The sequence below is a fragment of the Haliotis rufescens genome, unplaced genomic scaffold (genome assembly GCF_023055435.1).
Source record: "Haliotis rufescens isolate VD_foot unplaced genomic scaffold, xgHalRufe1.0.p SCAF_19, whole genome shotgun sequence".
Classification (NCBI taxonomy): Eukaryota; Metazoa; Mollusca; class Gastropoda; order Lepetellida; family Haliotidae; genus Haliotis; species Haliotis rufescens.
The window spans coordinates 4,084,123-4,097,716 of record NW_025963879.1 but is presented as its reverse complement, the minus strand read 5'-3'; the positions used below and the strand labels follow the sequence as shown (position 1 = coordinate 4,097,716).

The 13,594-nt window shown below is 40.9% G+C and overlaps 1 protein-coding gene across 8 annotated transcripts in view; it reads left to right on the top strand.

Moving 5' to 3' along the window:
• The first annotated feature begins 3,939 nt into the window (after window positions 1–3,939).
• LOC124119200 overlaps window positions 3,940–13,594 on the top strand; it is a 33,780-nt gene continuing 24,125 nt past the window's right edge. For all 8 annotated transcript variants that reach the window (XM_048398823.1, XM_048398825.1, XM_048398826.1 and 5 more), the window contains exons 1-2: window positions 3,940–4,051; window positions 13,027–13,127. In XM_048398823.1, the coding sequence (XP_048254780.1) occupies window positions 13,055–13,127 (73 nt within the window). In that variant the 5' untranslated portion in view covers window positions 3,940–4,051; window positions 13,027–13,054. The remainder of the gene's footprint in view (window positions 4,052–13,026; window positions 13,128–13,594) is intronic.

Genomic DNA, 13,594 nt, shown 5'->3' with positions numbered 1-13,594 from the left:
TTGAAGATGGTTATGGATGTTCCTGTAGGCGGTGATGAGATTGTTGGCAGTGTTGATGGTTGCAGGACATCCAGCCTTACAACACCTCCAGTGCACTGTGTCTCGTCTTCTTGTCTTGACTCTGAACTTATGTCCACCATTCACTAAACTCTGTCCACCTCGCGAAATAGGGATGAACTTAACGTTTACCTGTGCATTTGCCATTTTGCAATACATTTTCAAATGGCACCTCTGACTGACTGATTTATAGGTTTTACGTCCGCTTCGCATTTATTGCATTTCGCGGATGGCACCTCCATATATATATACAGTGTATATACCCGTTATTTTAAACTCGCTCAATTTGTCTGTTTGGAAAAGTATAGTAAACAGTGATTTATGTTCACATCAAATAATTAAGCCATATCTGTTAAGCTGAACACAGTTCACTTCACTAGTTCAGTTTGGCTCACAGTGGGTCACAGCTTAGTCATCAAGAAGCTCAGATAATCAGAACAGGCTATAGCTGGCAAGGCACTGGACCGTACAAGTTAATCTCCGCAGCCTGCTGGCAAAGTGAGAGTAAACCGAGGGCTTTGTCATAGCTTTCTTCTAACACCAAATTCCTATTAGAAAATATATATTAATCAACCTATATCGGTAAACTAATATTACTATTCTTAAAGTAAATTAATTGTAGTGAATGCACTAACTGACCACCGCACACAAGATATTTTACGAGGGGTGTTCATTAAAGATTTCCCCTAAACCACTTAGGGTTATCATATTTGGTTGAAATTTCACATGCGTAATGATACGTGTATCTATGGGTTATGTCTGAATTTCCAGCACCGAACTATTAATCTTACCACTTTTACAGGTGTAATGATCGAGTAGGGTGTGACAACGGAGCCAGTAGAATACCAAGCAGTGATTAGGTTTTTTTATTTGAAAGGTCGCACACCAAAAGAAACTTTCGATGAAATGAAAGCAACTTATGGGGAAGATGCCCCATCATATGACGTTGTTAAACACTGGCATCGCCAGTTCAAGTGTGGTCGGACATCTGTGGAAACAGCTGCCATTCCTGGTCGCCCCCATTCAGCCATTGATGAGGACACTATCCATCAAGTGGAGACCGCCATATTGGCAGACCGACGTATAACTGTTCGCCAGTTAGCACAAGATGTCAAGATCAGTGTAGGGTCTGTGGAAAAAATCATCCATGACAATTTAAACATGCATAAGGTGTCTGCACGATGGATTCCCAGGTTGCTCACACCTTTCCAAAAGCAGGAACGAGTCAATTTGGACATGTGCCCCCCCCCCCCCCAAAGGCAAACCTTTTTGACAGACTTATCACACAGGATGAAACATGGGTCCATCACTATGATCCTGAGACTAAAGTTCAGTCGATGCAATGGAAGCATGTGGAGTCACCACCCCCAAAGAAGGCACGTGTCCAACCCTCTGCAAGCAAGGTCATGCTCACGGTGTTTTGGGACCAGCACGGAGTAGTGATGATGGATTTCTTGGCAAAGGGTACCACAATTACAGGAGCTTATTATGCTTCACTGCTGCGGAAATTGCGGGACGCTATCAAGCTTAAGAGGAGTGGCATGCTGACCAAGGGTGTCCGTCTCCTGCAAGACAATGCTCCAGTACACAACTCTCATGTTGCCGAGACAGAAGCGCGGTCCTGTGGCTATGAAATCCTTCCACATCCTCCTTACTCTCCTGACCTTGCACCATCTGACTTCCACCTCTTTCCAACAATGAAGTCATTTTTGAAGGCTAAACGTTTCACAGATGATAAACACTGATTTCTGAAGTCAAGTCCTGGTTTGAGACGCAAAATGAGGGCTTTTACAAGCGAGGTCTCAATAGTTGTATAAAACGATGAGAGAAGTGTGTAACTCTTGGTGGTTCCTATGTGGAGAAAGATTAATACCTATGCCAAGTTTCATTCCACTAGGTCCATCGGAAGTGGGTCAGGGGAAATCTTTAATGAACACCCCTCGTATGTTTCACATATGCGGCTAAACTCACGGTCAGTTAGTGCATTCACTACAATTAATTGACTCTGTATAGAACAGCTTATTTATAACAGTTCTAAACTAAAACACACATATAGGCATTTTTCATGATTATGTGAATTTGATATTTAATGAATACGTACTTTTTGCCTTCTCTGTATTCATTATTTTAAGCACTGTTCATAAATATATATTAATATTATTAAGTATCTGTGGAAACAGCTGCCATTCCTGGTCGCCCCCATTCAGCCATTGATGAGGACACTATCCATCAAGTGGAGACCGCCATATTGGCAGACCGACGTATAACTGTTCGCCAGTTAGCACAAGATGTCAAGATCAGTGTAGGGTCTGTGGAAAAAATCATCCATGACAATTTAAACATGCATAAGGTGTCTGCACGATGGATTCCCAGGTTGCTCACACCTTTCCAAAAGCAGGAACGAGTCAATTTGGACAAATTTCTAAACTAAAACACACATATAGGCATTTTTCATGATTATGTGAATTTGATATTTAATGAATACGTACTTTTTGCCTTCTCTGTATTCATTATTTTAAGCACTGTTCATAAATATATATTAATATTATTAAGTATTACGCATACACCGCCTGATGAATCTTTCTCTATAATTATTGTACTGTATTGTACAGTATATCGCAGATGGCACCTTAGTCACAGATGATGAATTCATGATTTCTAATATTTTTTGCAGATGAAAGCTGTTTGTTTGTTGTTTAACGCAGGACTCATCAATATTCCAGCTATATGACGTCGGTCTGTAAATGATCGAATCTGGACCATACAATCCAGTGATTGACATCATGAGCATCGATCTTCACAATTGTGAATCAGTGACATGCATCAACCAAGTCAGCGAGCTTGACCACCCGATCCCGTTCGTCGCCTCTTACAACAAGCATAGTCGCCTCTTACGACAAGCATGTGTTGCTGAAGACCAATTCTAACCCAGATCTTCGCGGGTCTGACAAACATGAGAGATGACGAAGCAACATATTAAGAATAGTCTTTCTGCAGAAGCATATAGTATGGGTATCAGAAGGATAACACACTGGTGTGCCCAAATCCACTGAAGGTAATATTTTATTACATTGGGCTATAGTTGTAAGTTCAGTCGAACCTCGATATCTCGAATGTACCGATATCTCGAACCTATTTATCCGATCCCGACAGCCTCAGTATATAAATACGTATAAATTTGCACCCTTATATCAAACTTCGAGATTAAAATGCGTTATCTCGAACCTTGGACTTTGACTTTACTATAGAAGTTTGTACCCCAATCTCGACGTTGGCAATTGCCACATTAACTGCACAAGTAGCCTATATCTCATACCTTTCCTCACACATCTGACAATGCTGTAAAAGTACAGTGCAGTTTTAAAACCAATTGTTCAATCAATTATGTTCTTATCTTTAATCCAATTGTAATGGTAATCTTTATTAACAAAATAAAATATTGTGAGTAGACAAGGATAAAAACAAGGCGTCACATCCTGGTTACATAAAAACGTGCTTATCATAGTCGGATTCAAGGAATCAAATTCGCGAGACGCTACTCGCAATATCCAAGCTACGAATAAACAAGTTGAAGTTGTCGAGAGTGTCACTGTTGTTTTTGTCAGGTGGACAGACAAAACAGTGACAATAAAGGGCACAATAAAGGACGTGTATTCACTGTACTTGTAAATACCCCGAGGAGCATAAGCGCATTAGAGCAGACAAACCAGTCTATAGTTACTAGTCTGGTTTGCCTGCCATAGGGCGCTTGCGCTCATCACCACAATGTGCAGTTGCTAGAAGGACAATGTACCAGTCTATAAATTTACGAGCCTAACATTGCGAGCATCAAAAAGGAATCACGTGTATCGTGGAAATAATAATATAGAGCTTCCAAAGGCGTAAATTAGCGAGGTATTTTGAGCGTGAAATTGACAAGCGCGAAAACTGGAAGGTTATGTTTCGGGCAGAAGTGTGAAAGAGATTCCCTGTTTGGCAGTGCATTACAGAAAAGGTATCGGTGTTAGCGGTTTATTAGATTACTAGTTAATGAGCATCCAGTGACCTTTGCATTATGTGGGCTGAAAAAACCTGGACTCACGGTATTGACAACATTGCCCTATGGTTCAGTTTTCGATCATGTCGCGGTCAAGTAAGCTACATATTGTTTGCCTGATTTGGTGTGTGTGTGTGTGTGTCTGTCTGTTGATTTGGTGTGTGTGTGTGTGTGTGTGTCTGTCTGTTGATTTGGTGTGTGTGTGTGTGTGTGTGTGTGTGTGTGTGTGTGTGTCTGTCTGTCTGTCTGTCTGTGTGTCTGTCTGTCTGTGTGTGTGTGTGTGTGTCTTATCCGAAAAACAATGCTCGAACCAGCAGCTTGTGTCTCGCATGAAGCTATATTGCTTTTTTTCAAATTCACTTGAATTACCTCCAACATACTTTAGTCACTTCTTTGATAGGCATTTAGAAGTTGGAGTACTAAGTAAGGATGAGAATTTATGGATGGACAACTTCTTTATTACAATTAAGAGCGACGTTTCAGTGTAGGTTTAAACACCGTTATCAAGCAAGTGATATACAGAGTGTGGTTGGCAAGTATACATCATATATCACGGCATTTGTGATTGCCTCTTAGTGGCTGTCTGTTAATGCAAATCAGTAACCAGGAAGTGCTCACTTCGTAAACAATTTCAACTTCCTCGGAATGTTCCGTCTGCTGTAAGTAAGGAGTTATTAACGTGTTGATACTTACTTCTGGCATCCTTTTTGATATTGCCTTACCCCCATCTATCAATGGCCAAAGCAGTTCCCCAAGAAAACTTTCTCTATCTACCTGAACTAGATCATCTGCATATTTATGGCAACTAATAAGGTAACGGAAGTTACGTAGTCCGCACATTTTTTCCCGTTCTGTGCCAAGAATCTATTGGGAGATCATAAGGGCCATAATGCCAAACTTAGAAATACGTTCTTCACTAGAAGCCAAAAGATAAATACATACTTTGGGCATATTAAGAATGCTTTTTATATATTTATTGTTGACTTTTAACATTTTTCAATTTTGTGACAAATTATTGTCATCCAATTTTTTTAGAATCTTAGAATATCATTTCTGATATTTTGTTGTTGACTTTTAGAATATTTTTCTCTTACCTTTCGGTAAATATGCATTGAATACCTATTACTGATAACACATTTAGAATGTTACTTGTGCTGTCTTTGCACTTGTCTGGACAAACCACATATCTCTAGCACTATCATACTATGTGATTGGTAGAATTATGTCCTCTTTTTATCCAATGTGGACCTCCATACACAACTTTTATTTTCTCTGTACAATGATATGATGGAGTTCTCTCCCTTGTTAAACTGAGCGCGAGGCCCGGCTTTTACTCGGAGCTACTAATGTAAATAATGAACTTTTATCAGTAAAATATGCATTGTTAGATAAAAAAAATGACATCTGATATAGAGAACACGAATAATCATAAAGGTTAGTGAGTGCATTTTGTTCCGTTTAGCATACATGACAAGTACCACGTTTCCCCGAGGTTGCAGGCTTCATATACAAGTAAGAGGCAATGTTTATACAGTAGAGTAGATATTGTTATACTGGAGAAGAGAAGCCTGTCATGTACACACAAGGGTAGTGATGACAATCATCGGTGAAGTCAGTGACATAAACAAAGGATGAAGCCAGTAATATAAACAACAGGATTATGGCTGATTGGGGTCTTTGATGAGTTCATGGTACGCCTGAGGGGGGGCATATAATAGCCTTGGTCACGGTTGACGGCTTGAGTCTTTTGATGTTGGTGGTTTCTTGTAGTTTCCTGATCTTGAAGTCTTTGAGGTTGGTGGTGAGGGCTGTGACTCCCTTCCACTGAAGGCTTGGTAAAGCCACAGGGAAACCACCATCGAGCCACAAGCTAGAACCATTCAGCAATGAAACGAATGTCTAGAATTGCTCACCTGTAAATGCACAATAAGCAGATGCTCCTCATCCAGGTGTAGCTGCGTAAAGAACAACATGGGATGTTCTCTTGGATGCAATTGTGCTATGTCATGCTTAAACAGACTCTGACTCTGCCCTTGACTCTGTGATGTAATTTTTATATACTTCATAATACTACAAGTATTCACATGTTTTGTTTTACTCAATTGATAAACTAGTTAAATGCTCGGACAAAACTATGTCCATTTTAATTGAAATCTGACTTTGGTTGTGTGTTGGTGTTGCTAGAGAAATTAGCTTTCAATATATCATTTGTTTTATTGTTAGGGATCAATTGACCACAGAAGTCAGTGAATAAACATACATCATGGAAAAGACAATGTGAAAGGCTTTCATATGATATATTACATGACCATGTTGAAGAACTGTATTAGATCTTGATTTTGAAAAAGGTAAAAAAGGCAGCCATCTTGAAATTCAAGATGGCCACCATAGATGTTCATAGAAAAACTTGAAACATCAATTTTCTTTATGATTTTATTATTTTGTGTTTTTAAGCATTGTTGCGATTATCCCACTCATCCACTTCATTAACATAATCTACCACCATATCTCAATAAGCAAAAATCACACTCACTCACTCACTCACTCATAACAGTTAAAAGGGGGCGGTCGGGTAGCCTAGTGGTTAAAGCGTTCACTCGTCACGCCGAAGACCCGGGTTCGATTCCCGACATGGGTACAATATGTGAAGCCCATTTCTGGTGTCCCCCGCCGTGATATTGCTGGAATATTGCAAAAAGCGGCGTAAAACCATACTCACTCACTCACTCACTCACATAACAGTTAAATGAAACAAACTGCTTGCCAAATTCATATAACTGAACATATAACCTGTAATCAAAGACAAATTTGGATAGTTTAATGACTTAATAAAAAAATTAATTTTGTCAAATTATTTATTTTTTCTTCAATTTATGCAATTTGGACCCCATGAAAAGTCATGCACACACTTGCAAGCTTACTACCAAATGCAAAATTGTGTACAGATACCTTCTTAATGCAATATAAAAGGTTTAACTGATTATTCGGGAGTAGTGCACTTTACCGGGCGCTCTTTTTCCGATCCAATTAGCGCTGTTGGGGCTTGAACGCGCTTCGCCGGTTCACAGGCTCTGCTAATTAATGTGTTAATTAGCCGACGCTCTACCACTGGACCACGGGCGCTATCACATGTAATCAGTGCTAGTTTTACGGGCATTAGAATCCCAATTAACATGCATGCGTAATTCAGTAAACAATCAATTGCATATGCGTGTGAAGTCACAGTCTATCATTCATCTTTTCTTGAAACCACACCCGCCATTATTTATGTCAACATGACCGACCAATCGGATGATCTGGATTAACGCTTGAAAAGGTAAAAAAAATTGGCTAACCCTTGCCCAAAGCAAGCTAACCCTAAGGACCAAAAAGGAGTGTTGGATTGTTAAGACATGTAAGTTTCCCAAAGACCAAACAAGGGGTGTTGGATCGTATAGACGTGTAAGTTTCCCTAAGACCGAGAACAGGTGTTGGATCGTAAAGACGTGTAACTTTCCCTAAGACAGAAAACGGGTATTGGATTGTGAAGCAAGAGTCACCAGAGCATGAGGCACGGTAACGGTATAGCGAGACAGCGGTGGCACTATAGCACGGTAATTGAGCGGATGGTAGAGCTGCATGGGGCTGCGCCCGGTAAACTGCATTGTTCCCCATACTTCATTGATTAACATTGATAATATGTTCAAGTACTCAATTTTCCAGTTGCTTCAAATACGATTAATGTAGGGCACCTAACATAGTCTGGAAAGCCTACAGTACAAATTATAAAAAAAACCTCTTCTTTCTCTTCACATTTCTAAATTGATGAGACCTTTTATGAAAGAAATAACAGGATGATATAAAATGAATTGAAGAAGGTTTAATCAATTAGGCTATAATATGACGATACTCTATGCTTCTTGAGCTTTCAAATTTAAGTATTAAGTGTCCAAATGGGGCCAAAGTGTCCAATTATATCTTGTTTCAAGCTTTTTATAAGTTAGCTTTAAACCATTAAGACACATGATAACACCCGAAGTATAAAAAAATAAACAGTCTCTGTGATTGCACAACGAAGCAAAGCTTGTGTGACATACAGCGCCCGAGTTACGAGTGATCAAAAATAGGTTTGTTGAATAGATTTGCTGCCCATAAAAACGTTTCAACAATTTTTATTTAATCTACATGTACTTGAGCGATGTCAATTTGAGTATTGTTAGGGCTGTTTAGCGATCTTTCTCATTTTGTCCTTGTTTTTATCACTAATGAAAGAGCACGGACACTGATACCTACATGGTCGTAACGGGGAGTGCTTCAAGATATACATTCCAAACTGTCATTCGTATTGTAACATAATCTTTGACACAGCCTGTGTATGGACTAATCATGACCACTTGCATCAATATTTTAACGTAAAAAACACTGACAATTTCATTGGGATTTTTTATCCATAAATATAAATTACAGAAAATTCTCTATGAATGTGTACTTTGACATAAATGTCATATGTCTATCTCCGTTAGGATATGTACTTTCCAATGATATGAATTATTGGACATATAGATTTCAAACAAGGGCACTTGCTTTACTTTACTTGCCACATTTGGGTGCTTCTGTATTACGATCAATGTAGAAAAGTAGGAAACTTACAATACCAGCATTTTTATCGATGGCTAGGCACTTTGTAGATATTTTGAATGTGTTGACTTTAGATACTGTTGGAAAAACAATCAATTAGATTTGCATGTTATATAATTTGGCTACGCTCTGTGAAGTAATATGAACATTGTAACACTTTTGATACAATGTATACGTTTTTTAAACCGCGACATCCTCACAATGCTGCACTGAGCAGAGTACAAAGCCAGCTGACTGCCAGGCACCATGAGGGTTACGGTCTTTTTGGTCTTTCCTTTAACTGCTATCATCAGTGGCAGAGTGTCGCACAGGCATTGACACATGTATACTCCCTGGAGTTGCTGGTACATGCTAGGGCTGACTTGTTGCCTATGCTTGCAATAACAGCAGTGGGTGTGTGTTCCAAAATGAAACCATGTTCCAGATGTACTGGGGTTTGTCAAGCAAATCATGTTATTAAGTGTTTCTTGCAAAAAGTACTAACCTGCTACACCTACACTCATCTTGACGGACAAATGACTGACTTAATTTTTCTGGACGTCTTAATGTCGTTTCTCTGTCAATAAAACCAGTCTTGCCCTGGGACATGGTATTGTCATTGAACTTGAAGGACATTTTCAGTTTTTGAAACTAGTAAGCATCACGTTTTGTTGAGGAACTGACGCTTAGAAATGCCAAAACCCACACCTGCTGCTGTCGTGATATTTTCAACTTGTTCATTCTCTAGTTTCTCGGTAAGGTAGGTGGTAGGTACTTTGGCACCAGGAAGGATCTTTTCCTTTACATGATCCCATAAGTTTTGCTAGTCTTGCAGTTGCTCAGTTTTCCTGGTCTTGAAGTTTATAAGTTCTTTTTGTTTTGTAATTATGAGGCGATTTATCACCCAAAATTTAATGTATTTTGCTTGTGTATGTTTGTAATATTTGGGTCCATGTATCGTGTGTTTTACCTTAGCTATTATTTGCTATGAGCCACCTTATGCTAAGTGTAATTAGACCCACACCATTATTTATGTTAGGCAAGATGATTGATCACCTACTTCTACTGGTGTTCTTTGACTTGGGGACGGAGCTGTGAGAGGTCCTGGCTACAGAAATTGTTCTACGAACCAGTTGTGTGGCTTACTTCCTCCCACAGCAACCACATGACTGGAAGTGGCGACGTCACGTATAATCACATCACTGCTAGTCATCGGCCTGTACAGCTGTTTGAGAATAAAGCTCCCCGGTTTGAAGAACCAGATTGCATCCTTTGCCTATCCTTTTGCCATCCTTTGCTAACCAATACATCTCAATTGTATATATTATAGTCTGGTGTACTTGGGTGGTCTTTCAGGCCTACCTGAACATAATTGTTGCCTGACTTTGGCTCTGTCCCGCACTTACTTTGCGCATGTGTTGTACAATCCACCATTTTGTTTTGCCACGTTGTCATGTTTACATGTCTTGTGCTTTGATAATTCAATATGTCTGTCTTAGCTCTTGTTCATGGGCTGTATACGTTTCTGTTCTGGGCTTTATGAGTGTATATTTATACTCTTTATATCGTAAAGTTCCCTCGTAGACTTTCTAAAACTTTGAGTTATAATTACATGCCTGTCTTTCTTTGATGAGTGTCTAGTCTGCTTTTTGTCTATTTCTTTGAAATTATATGTCGTGTTGCTCTCAATGTCGGGGAATTAAATCAGCCAGAGACCCACACTTCCAGTCCACCGACTGTACTGTTCCCTGTTCCTCATCGTCTCGGTGCAAGTTTTCCTGCGCTCTCTCCCCTAGTGACACACCCAACTTGCTCACAGGCATCCCAAGATGGCCGACTTCAGGGACACTTCTCTGACTTCGGAGGTCGACACTGAGGTGTTATTATCCCCAACCACGCTGAAGTCATCACTAATGGCGCAGTGCCTCTGCTCACCACCGTCATCTAGTGCATTCACGCCCGCTGTGTCTGCACCCACGATCACCTCTTTGTCATTGGCGCTTGCACGCCCCCTCCTACGGCCTCTCATGCCTCCCAGTTTCGGCTCGTTCCCTAAACCGCATCTGGATACCGCAGTCTGGAATGCATGTATGCTATTCAATGACGCTATCTCTGAAGCCATGCATATGTCTCCAGCTTTTAAACGGCACTTTAATTCCGGATGAAACATAGTCTCGCCGTCTTTAACAAGCATTACCTGGAACATCCTATCTACTTTCGTCGAACTACATTGAGACTGCTCAGTACTAGAATCAGTGCAATGATTCCCCGATCACTCCCGACCTCCAGGACGCTTATCTTCATGTACCCATCCATCCCAGTTGCAGGAAGTTCCTTAGGTTAGATCATGATCTCCTTCTGGCTTCTGGTACCAGACGACAGGTGGCACAAAATACAGCACCAGCTTCTTCCTGCCCTTCACCAGGCTCACACACTACGTTAATGGGCCTTCTCATGTCAGCTCAGGATGTGATAGCCAGAGGCGAACTACAAGTACGTCCGCTACAACAGTTTCTGGCCCCATTTATTCATCAGCAGAACCCTTGAATCTCCATAGTGCTCCCGACTCACCTCCGCCCATATCTTCGTTGGTGGACAGTGAGATCAAATGTCTGTGACGGCGTCTCCTTGACAGCGCTGAAGCCTTCACTCCATCTATTCGTTGACGCCTCACAACAGGATTGGGGGGCACATTTGGAGGACCAGACTGCCTCTGGGCTGTGGTCAAATGATCAGCTCCGGTGGCACATGAACAATCTGGAACTCGAAGCACTCATCCTGGCCGTGTCTCACTGGCTGTCCCGGCTTCAGCGCAAATTGCTTGCCATATACACAGACAACATCACGTGCCTGGATTCGCTATGCAGAGTTGCATCCCTTGGGCATGCCAGAAACCTATGATGGTGGGTTCGAATCCTGGTTTCGCTCCGGTTTCTGGGTTTGTCAGCACCATACCCGTGCTTGTGGGTTTCATTGAAGTTGTAAACGTCTGAGACCTGCTTCACTTTGGGCTCTCCTCCCACATTAAGCTGACATGCCGCAATATAACTGTAATACTAAAAATTTAAAGTGGCGTTAAACACAACTCACTCGCTCATTTGTCATCCATACTGTCTCAGACCTTCTAGTTCTTCCAGTTCTTCCAATCACCTGAGGTTCATCGTCCAGCACATCCCCGGTTGTCGAAACATCATGGTGGACGCAGACTCCAGACCAGATAAAGTGACTCACAAGGAGTCAGTGCTCCACCCCGATGCCTTCACCCTGGTGTGCCAGCGATTTGTCCTGCCACTGATCAACCTATTTGACACCAGCCAGAATTATCTCTGGAGATACATTTACCAAGTCCTGGACCCTCTGGCTTGGGCGGTTGACGCAATCAGCGTTCCCTAGACAGGCCTTTAGGGCTACGCTTTTCCACCACCTGTACTACTTACAGGGTTCTGCAAAAGATAAAAAAACACACCATATTTATCTCTACTTTTGATTGCGCCTTGGTTGCCTGCTCTGAATTGGTTCGTCCCTCTTGATCTCCCAAGGTGGCCACAGTCAGTTACATCTGCACATCTCCACCGGGCCCAAGGTGCTACAGTTTCTTCGGCTAGAGCGGCAAATGCTATTGCCTTAGCACATAGACCAGCGTTAGAAATTGGCACTCCAGGTAGCAGTCCAGGATAAGAAAATTCAGTAAAATCTAAATATATTTTACATTTGGATACTTATCCTGCATTACTACATCTATAGTGCTCCCCAAGAAGATTTTCAGATGTGACGTCGCCCCTTCTGGTCAGTTCCGGTCAATTCCGGTCATGTGGTAGCTGTAGGAGGAAGTAAGCCACAACTGCTTGGTACAAAAGATTCTGTAGCCAGGTCCTCTCACAGCTCCGTCTCTAGGGAAAGAACAGCAGGAGAAACATTAAGGTAGTAATGCAGGATAAGTATCCAAATGTGAAATATTTAGGTTTCACTAATATCCTTTACATGAACCAGTGGTTGTCCTCAAGACATGAGGACATTTTTACGATTTCATCAACTTTGTTAGGAAATTCTTCCATATTGCCAAATTATAAAGTGTCTTCACTAAACCACCTGTTTGCAGCCAATATTTTAATTACACTGTAACTTGTGATATTGTCAAGCAGTTTCAACCATGTTCAATGCCAGAGATCCTGTGAAAATGTAGAGTTTTACAGGATACTGTAACTAAATTTGACTATCAATGTGTTTAAACAACATTTGTTCAAGTCCATACAATTTAGTTGTTTACCAGACAACCCAATAAATTGTGTCCTAAACCACCAGTGTCACTATGACTGTAATGAGAGTGTTACTTTCAGCCTGACAGCGAGGTGCCCTGCCTCTAACATGGCCACCACAGAGATTGAAGGATGGGTGCTGGACTATGCTTGTAAACACAAGCTCCATGAGGTCATTGCAGGTGAGTCAGTAACTCATTTGACATTAGTTGCATTTTTGTATGTTTCAATTTCCATATTTATTAAGAAATAATCTTTTTAACTGATATCCTGCAATACTCCTTAATGCATTTACTGCTGTGTTTTTTTAAAGAAAGACTTGAGAGGTCCAGCTGCGTTTTTCCGCTCGTTGTGGCCCTAGTCACAGTAATATTATTGTTGTTCCATCCACCATTTTGAATTCGCCACGTCACCACCATTTTGTGTCTTACGTTCTGAATTCTTTTGTTTGGCTAGGGTAGTCCATTATTCTGTTTTACCTAATGTTTTGTGTGTGTTTTAAGTGTTGCTTTACACTACTTTTGCATAATTGTTTCCTCTCATAAACCTTTCAGATTTTGAGTTACAATATGCCTCCTGTTTCCCGTTGTGTGCTTTCCACATGACTTTGCTTGAGTTACAGAATTTATGCCTTGTTGAGCATACTTTG